A 10,816-nucleotide genomic window follows, 5' to 3' on the forward strand; every position below is an offset into this window, starting at 1 on the left:
ATAAACTCCTAAATTATCGAGTTCTCTGATCACTTAACGCGAACTGATTATTAATGATCCTGATGTTAGATAACACTGTTTTTAGTTGTTTTCAAACTTTGGTCGTTATTTTCAGAGCATCAGTCGTATTCGGTTTCGTGGAATGTGTGTTATTTGCTTTATAAAGCACATTTTTAATCACATTGTTTAAATTACATAGCAATACATTCTGTGTGTTTTTAAACTCTTTCGTTAAATTAAAACATAATGTGTTTACATTAGTAAACAGTTCTGCTAACGTAAACAAAAATTATAACAGTTCATTGTTTCTTTCGCAGGTGGAGACGTGATGAAACGAGAAAGGCGTGACTGCATTTTGCCGCTGACGTAGACAGCACCACCTCGCTTGCAGCGATCGCAGCGTTATGGAATAAGAGGCGGAGGACACCGAGAATCCTGAGGAGAGTTTACACTGGAGAGTCTTCCGTGTACAAGGACGCACATTTGTTGGAGGACCCCCCCCCCCCCCACCCCCGTGATAATGGATATCACAGAAGCTTTCAGAGCGGAAGACATATCGAAGACGGACTTCTTCGATTTCGTCGTGGCCCCCGACGTGGGTGACCCGCCGCACGCGCTGACCTTCAACCGCTCGCTGATGAAGTCCATGGGCATATTCATCGAGAACTCGTCGGTGAACAGCGGCGCCGCCCAGATGGGTGCGTTCCAGGAGCTGAAGGAGGCCAACAACAACCACCTGGTGATGGCGTCCGCGGCCGGCGCCGGCGCCGCCAACGCCGCCGGAGACCCGGGGGCGCTCGCGTTCTCCGAGCACGGCTTCTGGTCATCGCCGCCGCAGTGCGACAAGGAGACGGTGCGCCTCGAGACGGCCTTCTTCGAGGACCTCAACACGTACTGCTGGAGCCAGGACAGCGACGCGTCGGGCTCGTCCAGCCACAAGGAGGCGGCCACGCCCGGAGGCGGCGGGCGGCCGGGGGCGGCCGGGGGCGGCAACACGGACGGCGCCATCTACACGCTGACGGTGCTGCACGGCAACGAGCAGCAGCCGGCCGGCGCCGCCGCCACGTGGTACCGCCCCCCGGAGGCGGCCGCCGCCAAGGGCGACCGCGGCGCCGCCGCCGCCTCCGCCGCCCCCGCCGGCGGCGCCCCGGAGGCCGGCCTGCGGCAGATGGCCGCCCAGCAGCCGCAGCCGCAGCAGCAGCCGCAGCAGCAGGCGGCGCTCGACATCGACGCCATCCTGAGCATCGTGCCCGGCGACGGGCACGCGCACGCCGACGGCCCGGCCTTCCACTCCAACGGCTACCACCCGCACCACTCCGCGGGACACCAGGACGCCAGCACGCTCAGCCCGCACCAGGCCATGGCCCACGAGATCAAGACGGAGCAGCAGCAGCAGTACAGCTACGAGCACATCTCCGAGTCGTCGCCGATGATGGAGACCAGCGGCGACGCCGAAACGTTTGGTGGCGCTGCGGGCCAGACCGCGGCTTCCAACAACAACAACGACTGGAAGATTGGCGACAACAACAGCGGCACCAATGTGGACTCACTGCTGAGGAGTGCGCTTCAAGGCAAAGGGGCCTTCTTGAACAGGTAAATTTCGCGTCTTATTGATTTCTTTCCGAGTCTTTTCTCTACAACTAAACATCAGAGCTTGTGTGAGTCCGTAAGCCTCCAGAGACGGAGTCAGTTAACATAAAGGCAGGCCTTTAGGAAGCAGAGCTGCATCATGCTGTAACATAGCTGTCACTGCAGCGCCGCATTTGACTTTCTCTGCGTGTAATAACAGAGACAGGTGTGGCAGCGGAGATGTACATAATCCGCTTTTAACCTGCCCGTGCTTGCCTGATAGCCAGCAGGCAAGCTGCCGCTCAATGCCAGCAGAACGGGTAGGCTACTCCCCTGCCATCCGAGCCAAGCTGCGCCCAAGCAAAGCGGGCCAAAGGAATCTTTCTTCTCTCCACGTCTTCCCCCTGTGCTACGCTACGTACCAGTTTATTCTCCACGCTTTTACTATAGTGTTATCAGCAGGGCTCAGAGGTCGATGAAAAGTCGTTTTCTACTCGACTATTACAAGGCGAGAGTCACTATTAATATGTACCCATTTTAGGTCATCGTAAGCCAGCAAATGAGGGATTTTATTTGTCTTTCTTCAGCGTTTCTCGGACTTATTTATTTGAATATGAATGGTTCTCTCTTCAACTTCACCTTCTTTCGAAATGAAGCAAGGAGGGAAAGAAGATCAGGGTTCAACGTCCTGTCAACATCGAGATCACCTCTGATACAAATTTTCCGTAGTAAGCTGAACCGTAGCTGAAAATCGAAATCCTTTGCACCTAAGAACCTGAACATGACTATTATGGTGTAACGCCAACTAAAGTACCGTTTTGGAACTCTAATTTCTGTGACCTTAATGTGTTTCAGCCAAATATGACCACAGTCATGCCAATTTTAATTACTTTTTGCAGGATGTGTATTGTGGATTCTCCGGATTCATTCCAAGTGATCAAAATAGTTCGTTCTAACTTCCACAAAAGCATTTTAACAAACGAGAACTTTCTTTTTCACATTATGCTAATGTAAAACATTCATGTCTGAAAAAAAGAATCTTTTCATTCATATTATGTTTTCTTTCCACTATGTTGCATATTACACAAATGTCGTTTTTAGTATCCACTGAACCATTTTTTTTTCTATTGCCAACAATGTTTGTCCAAAATTTAGAAAGCCGTTTTCCTCTCTACTGCTAAATGGTCTCAAGTCCTTAGCACACATGACACACGTTTTTCAACCACTAAGTGCTTGTCCTCTTTGAAAATATTTATGGAATGACGAAACTTTTGGTTCAAAATGGTTCAAATGGCCCTGAGCACTATGAGACTTAACATCTGAGGTCATCAGTCCCCTAGAACTTAGAACTACTCAAACCTAACTAACCTAAGGACATCACACACATCCATGCCCGAGGCAGGATTCGAACCTGCGACCGTAGCGGTCGCGCGGTTCCAGACCGCATGGCCACAACGGCCGGCAAAACTGTTGGTCAAATTTACAAACATATCGTAACGTACTCGAGATTTCCGAATGAGTGGTTAGTATATTTTTTACACAAAAATGCATTGTGAGAGACCTACTGACATATCTGAAGCTGTGTCACTAACGTACGAAAGCTTTTCCCCTGCCGGACTTGAGCCTTGTTTCCTGACTGATGTATATTTCCCCGATTCTTGATTTCTCCTCAGTCTCCCTTAAGTTTGGTTTGTCTCATCTTGCTGCTTCCACAGTTAAGATAACTAAGCTGCAGTGAAACTATCTACGCAAACATATACCTGGCTATTCTATAGTCACGATGGATTAATAGAACAAGCTGTGGTCAGATGCAGTAGGCTGAACGGGGTCCCGTGAAACTTGCCAGGCTTGTGGAAACCCAAGTTGCCCTGGCTTGACCGGTGTGCTTTAGTACACGTGTACTCTTGTGTTTCCGTTGTGACAGGCTGAGCAGCTTTAATGGTTGCGAGGGAGATAGGGGCAGGCAGGGTTGGAAGAAGAATTTGTACACCTCTTTGTACTAGCTAAGGAGGTTCGTCTCAGTTGGAAACCACATTTATATGCATACAGACCATTACTCCAAAGGTTTTCCGTTGGCAGCCTATACTGAACTATCTCTACTGTCTCTAGAACAAACTCGACAGCATACTAGAAACGAAAGTCACCGAGAAAAAGCCACAAGCAACTGTGTAACGCTAGTCGTCATCGTCAAAAAATGGTTATTTACGCATGTGCGATGATTTTAATAGCACAATTAACACACAGCTCATAGCCCATTCCATGGCCAGGTGACTTTCTGTCGCAGTTAGAAAGCAGGAGACCCTCTCTGGATAACATACCTGTTGTGGAAGCTGGTTGAAAGTAATGTTGTAAGAGTAGTGTGTAATAACTTTAGAGAAATACGTCTACAGAATAGAAACAACCGCCGATATTGGCTACGGTTGCAATGCTTTTGCTATTCGTCCACCAATGGAGAAATTGATGTACTGTATATGTTGTCTTTTTTTCGTTTTAGGCCTCCTTTCTTAACCACTCGTAGATACACAAGTAATACAGGTTACATACCGTCTTTTGCGACTGTAATAGGTCTTATTTAGACCATAAGCATATCGCTTTATTGCAAAAGATCTTCAGTACTTACTGCAACTACCTTTTTTTCAAAACTTTTTTTGTCCAGGTCGTTAGCAGTTCTCATGTTTTACATTACACCACTCTCATTCACTCACTCACTCAGTCGCCGGCCGCGGTGGTTGAGCGGGTTCGAATCCTGCCTCGGGCATGGATGTGTGTGATGTCCTTAGGTTAGTTAGGTTTAAGTAGTTCTAAGGTCTACGGGACTGATGACCTCCGATGTTAAGTTCCATAGTGCTCAGAGCCATTTGAACCATTTTGAACTCACTCGGTCAAGTTAACCCTATAACTCTAAAGAGGGGAAAATGTTACCTTCCTACTAAACAATTAAATATTACTACACCAAACTTTATTCTAGGGAAGACATAATTTACATGTTATGCATTATTTAAGTACAATTATTAGATTCCCAATGGTTTGATAAATAGTAAACTAAGTGCACAAAAGTCCTGTCATATACGTTACTGGAATTCTAAATTTTACAAGGTTTTAGTAATGTAAAGTTACAAATCATAAGTTAGCTCTCAACCCAGAACTGACTGCACACACACACACACACACACACACACACACACACACTCACACAGACAGACAGGCAGACAGAAACACACGTTGACGCACGCTTCCACAACCACTGGAAACAAAAGAAACGACTATCACATCATACAACATCAGAAGAAACTACACAAGGTAAATCCACACAACATGAAAACATAAATATATCCAGCGTTAGTGAAGTACAATGTTCTAAAAATCGAGCACCTATGTGTGGAAGAACATTAAGAAGGACGTAGGAAGCAAAAGATCATGATTACTAATTATAATTGAATATTGTTTAACAGTAGTGTAACAACATGAGAACCGTTTACGGCTTGACAAACAGATTTTAATAAAATCCAAATTGTTACAGTGTTAACTGAAAATGCTTTGAAATAAAGCGAAATGCCTAATAAGGTCCAAAAAAGTATTTTATTACAGTGGGAAAAGGCGGTATGTAACCCATATTACCTGATGTACTGTGCGGGCGAATGTCCACTTACATTTCGCCTAACCGTCCCACTGCATGTAGCATTGCAACTGTCTTCGGAATTGTAAGTTTGAATAATTTCAAATAAAATTTCCTGTTCATTTGACCGTAGGAAGAATGTCGAAATAACATTTTTGTTAAATTGTGACGTGATGCAGTGCCCTGTAGAAGGGTTATAAGTAAATGAAAGTAGACATTCGTCTATGTAGTTCCTAATTAGTTTCTCAATTGCTAGACACAAAGGAAAGCCACTGCTGGCGAAGTATAAACCGTTTTTAGTGAACGTTATTGTTCACTATGACGCAGCTCAAACTCATGAACTTTTATGTTAAGTGACTCCGTTCGGAGCAGCCTACCTACGTGCGTAATCCTCTTTAAGTTTGAGTTACTGGTGTTCCAAAGGCTCCGCGATCTTTTGTGATGTCTTCTGGGCGACCATTATTCATAGGTCACTCTTAGTCTCCGTCTTTGGACTGATTATTTTAAGCTCGCAACTGGCGAATCTGTTGTTGCTCATTTTGTAAATGTCACCATAGATCATTGAGTGTCGTAGGACTGCAGTATCAATAAAAATATCCATTACAGTATAGAAGACTGCTGCTCTTCTCTTATGAGTGTCATTTCAAAAGTCCTGCCTCGTCCTTCCCCTCCCACTCCCCCGCTGTCCTTTCTCTTTGGCCCGTGACAAAACTGCTGGCCCTCGGAGACACGCGCCCCGGTTGCCGCAGCTGAGTTACGCCACCGATGACAAGAGCCTTGTCGCTCCTGCAGGTACAACGGCGCGCACAAGGGCGACTGCCTGAAGGACGGGCACACGGAGCTGCGCCGCGCGCTCTCCACTCCGCCCGGCAGCCACGGCAGCGGCTCCAAGACGCCGACGGCGGCCGGGTCGCCGGTCTTCGCGCCCGAGGCGGCGGACGACGGCGCCGACAAGAAGCCGCTGGTGCAGCACCAGCACCTCCAGCTGGACAGCGGGCCGGCGGGCAGGGCCGCCATGTTCGACGACGGCGACCACCACTCCCCGCCCGCCACCAGCGTCGACGACATCCTCTTCTCGTTCCCGGGAGGCTTCGACGAGAAGATACGGAACATCACGAACGAGGTCGTGGAGTCGGCGAAGCGGTTCTGCGTGATGGAGCAGCAGCCGCACGACCAGCACCACGCGTCCATGTACATGGCGCGGCTGCCGCCACCCACCCACGACGGGCTCGCGCTGATCCCCCTGAACCACCACCACCACCACCACCACCACCAGCACCACCACCAGCACCACCAACAGCACCACCCCCACCAGCAGGCGCACCACCACGCGCTGTCGTCGCCGCCGGCTCCGCAGCACCAGACGCCGCCGCCGCCGCCTCCGCAGGCGCCGCCGAGGGCCAAGAAGTACTCCAAGAAGCAGAGCTCCGCGGCCAAGGGGGCGCCGCAGCAGGGCGGCGGCGCTGCGGGCGCGCGCAAGGAGCGCTCGCTGCACTACTGCAGCATCTGCAGCAAGGGCTTCAAGGACAAGTACTCGGTGAACGTGCACATCAGGACGCACACCGGCGAGAAGCCCTTCTCCTGCACGCTGTGCGGCAAGAGCTTCCGCCAGAAGGCGCACCTCGCCAAGCACTACCAGACACACATCGCGCAGAAGAATCTGACACCGGGGGCAGGCGGCGGCAGCGGCTGCGGAGGCGGCAGCGGCGTGTCCAAGCCGTCCACGAACAAGAACCGGTACGCCGCTCCCAAAGCCTCGTGATTGCTGCGGCGCGGACGGCTCCTTCTCCCCTATAACGGTCGCAGCAGGCTTCGAAACAGACTTTCTGTCCAGTGGCTGTGTTGGCACTAATGTTACCATCTTCAGAGCATTTGGCTTTGTAGGTCAGTCCGTATTTCCGAGTCACCAACTACGTCACTGTCATTAGCAAATGTAATTTTTTTTTATCTCGTGGACACACAGTGCATTTTATATAAACTACACTGCATATTTTAGTTTATAGATGCCCCTGTGAATTTCAATAAGCGTGGAAAGTTATAAACGTCCCGTTCTTCTTTTTACTCCTGCTGATCTCTCAGTATTATTACTATTATTATTTTATTGTTATTATTTAATACTTGTTTTTAAGTTTTGTATAAGAATGTAAATAATTATATCACAACGATAATTTCGGCGGAGGCGATGAAGATGACCATACCAAACCACTGTCCAAAACTTCACGGAATAGAACAAAAATGACTCGTTCACATTTTATCAAGCATTTTTGCTGAAAACACAGATGTCAGTATTCTTTCCTAAACTCTGCAATATTATACTACTCAAAAAATAAAAATATAATTTTGTTACAATATTCTTTCAAGAAAACTAAGACAAAATCGTATGAAGAATAAAGAGTAACATGTGGAGAAATTCCATAGTGAGACCAGAACATCCTTGACATAAGGTAATGCCTTCTGCTTTTCTGAGATACGCTAGTGTGTGGAGCAATGTGACAGAAAAATAATCATTCAATAAAGTGAAAAGTGTCTCAGATGGTTTGTTTCGACTCCAGTTAACCAAATTTATTCAGTTATCACAAATAGAAGGTGTTTCAAACATAAATCAAACTCTAGTGGTTATCGATCACGTCGTGGGCAACTGTTGTTAGAGACATAATGGTCGCTGACGCTTCCTGACGGTGCTAGGGGCCATTCTGTAGTGGTTATGCGTCTTGCTCATTCGGTGAAATCTCATCATCCTATGGCCCGCAAATACAATAAAAAACGCCTAGCATTGGGGAAGCACCTCTAGCAAAAGTTGTTCCAAATGATATGATCTGTCGCCCACACAAGTTTCATGCAAAAACTTTGGAACACCCTGTATATTACGTTTGCATAGATTAATGAACGTAAGCAACTACTGTTTGTGCTTATTACGATTTCTTATAATGTTCTCAGTACTTCTGAGTTTCACAAATCGGTGCAAAACAATAACAATATCACTGGTGTAACTGGTAATAGCAATATCACTAGCATAACTAAATATTTTGATATCATAATGTGTGCAAATCCGCACTTACCTACTCCTAATTTGTCTGCCTCTCTGGCATGGATCACTTGTAATAGCTCAGTAACATAAAAGCATTGCATAAAAAAGCTAAGAGAGTCACGTGCCATAAAAAATATATTTGGATTTTAAAAAGAGAAACTAATTGAAGCTGTTAAACACAAATAAGTGCAAAAATATCATACAACACTACTATGTCTCCAGAAATCATATCCAAAACAATAAATTTTGACATGTCTAGACATGAAACTGTAACATACTCCAGTACAATTGAGTGCAGTTATGATAGCTATTTCTTGAAAGATGAGAAACATATTTCAGCCACAAGGTGTGATCTGTTAATCAGTATTATAAATGTAGGTACTTATCTTCTCTAAAATAACATATTCATCACTTTATAGACAATGTCTGTACACACACACACAAATTAATTTCAACTTAATTGCTGTTTAATGCATTAGTCATATTGGCCAGCAGTTCCAAGTATTTCTGTGTGTACACCATGGCATTGCCTCTGGAAGACTGGGGATGTTTTTCTTGTTATGAGCATATTTCTTCATGCAATTCTTTGCTTTTACACTTTCACTGATAATTTCACAGCCCCATAAATTCTTCAAAATTTTATAATTCATCTATTTTTGGTGGTCATGGTTATTGGTATAGTGAGTAGTTTCTGTAGTTTTCCAGTATTTGATAATCCATGTACAACACTGGGTGACATTTCAGCAGAATTATCTCCTCCATGTCATTCACAAAACAGAGCAAAGAAAACACTACCCTTACAAAGCAGGCCTCTGATTAAACTGTTGCTGGTAGTTCCTTCATAATATTGTTCTGTACACTGGGAGTAAACATACTGTTTTAAATATGCATAACTGAGATTACTTTATGTAGCTACAACTATCAGTTTATATTTACTATAAGTATCACTTTCATTTCTCCACATGTCCACACAGCAATGACATATTCTTCTCCTTGAAATTATTTTCGTGACTGTGTAAGAAACTCACTATCTCTCTTGTGAATCACGTTATTTATTGTAGACCATTTGATCGCCAGAGTATTTGTCAGACTTTAATAGCAACTGACATTTTCATCTCAACATCACAAAGCATAAACATATCAAACTGTCATTTAAAATTAAGACTTAATCACAAAGAGAGTAAATAACTGATCATACTTGTGTTTGAGGTGAAGCAGTGGTGCATATCAAGTGAAAATGGTGTAATGAGTGAGATCATTTAGACAAATCCTATAATATGTATACTATTTTTTCCAATCAGTTGAGGTAATTATATTAGGTATAGCAGTTATGAAGGCCAAACATTTGTTGCCAATTCATATTTTTATATAATGTTTATATATGTGTAATAAATGTTGTTATACAATTTAAGATATTTTATTTATGAGATATTAAAATACAAAGAAAATAAAGATTTTTATGGCAATGCATACATGATTGCAGCACTGTTTTCCATATCATAAAATATATAATAAAACACAGAACAGACTGAAATAAGTGAACTGTTTCTTAGCATTAGTTAAAACTTAAAGAGTGTCAATGTCCTTCAAATTACATACAACTGTATCTTTTTTACCAGATTAATAATATTTTTACACAATTAGTGACTGTTTTTATTTACTGTCCCACAACAAAACAACTTTCATTAATAAGGCTAAATGTTTGAAACTCATAAAATATTCGCAAATGTCATACTCCTATGTAGACGTGTTTTTCAGAGATCTCTATAACTACTCCACATTCCTATTTTTATCTGTTTGCAACAATCATTTTGTACTTAAGACAGGCAAAGATAGCCCTCTACACTGAGTATGTGACAACATTTATATTTTTACACCAAACACACCATGCAGTATGTTAATGCTAACATTATTTATTGTCTCAATTTATTTGCAGAACCCTAGGAGACTATTAATAGAGGCAAATCAATCTTGTTTCTTCTCTGCTCTGAATATCTCAATCACAGAACTGCGAGATCAATATGTTTATTTGTGTGCACAGATGTCATCAAACCCTTACATATTACCACATACTGATTTTATCTTCAACTACATTTCACTGTCTAATGTTTCAGTGATAAAGAATCAACACAAAAATAAGGTGCCTCACAATAGGACCACTCCATCGTATATGGATGACACGTTACTCACTCACTGGATAGTGACAATACTTCAGCATTCATATATACATTTCATTACTTTCCTGTCAAATTACTAGGCAGTAGCCTCAATGGTGTCACATTTTGACCTCCAAAATTGGCACAATGAAATGAAGAACTGTGCTAGAAGTGTGCTGGCTACTGAGGCAACAAATGGACTTAGAAAAACAAAATTATTTACATAAACAGCAACATTTATGTACTTCTCATACTGCATATTTCTGAAATGGTTTCAGCAAAAGAAAAATGCCAGATCTCATGCAGAAGGGTATGGATCCACAAATGAAGATTATACATCATAATCAACAATTAAATATACATTCACTTTTTTATGGAATTACTGAGGTGTCAGTCTTATTCTCTCCTTCAAGAAATTCCTTAAAGAAACAATGCTGACATAACTGT

The 10,816-nt window shown here is 44.0% G+C and overlaps 1 protein-coding gene across 1 annotated transcript; it reads left to right on the forward strand.

The window, feature by feature from the left end:
* The first annotated feature begins 507 nt into the window (after positions 1-507).
* Positions 508-9,821, forward strand: LOC126161282 (transcriptional regulator ovo). Its single transcript, XM_049917022.1, has 3 exons — positions 508-1,048; positions 1,169-1,593; positions 5,978-9,821. Exons 1-3 carry the CDS (start codon positions 521-523, stop codon positions 6,945-6,947), a joined length of 1,923 nt encoding a protein of 640 aa, XP_049772979.1. The 5' UTR covers positions 508-520; the 3' UTR covers positions 6,948-9,821.
* Positions 9,822-10,816: the final 995 nt, after the last annotated feature.

Source organism: Schistocerca cancellata, chromosome 2, assembly GCF_023864275.1.
Source record: "Schistocerca cancellata isolate TAMUIC-IGC-003103 chromosome 2, iqSchCanc2.1, whole genome shotgun sequence".
Lineage (NCBI taxonomy): Eukaryota > Metazoa > Arthropoda > Insecta > Orthoptera > Acrididae > Schistocerca > Schistocerca cancellata.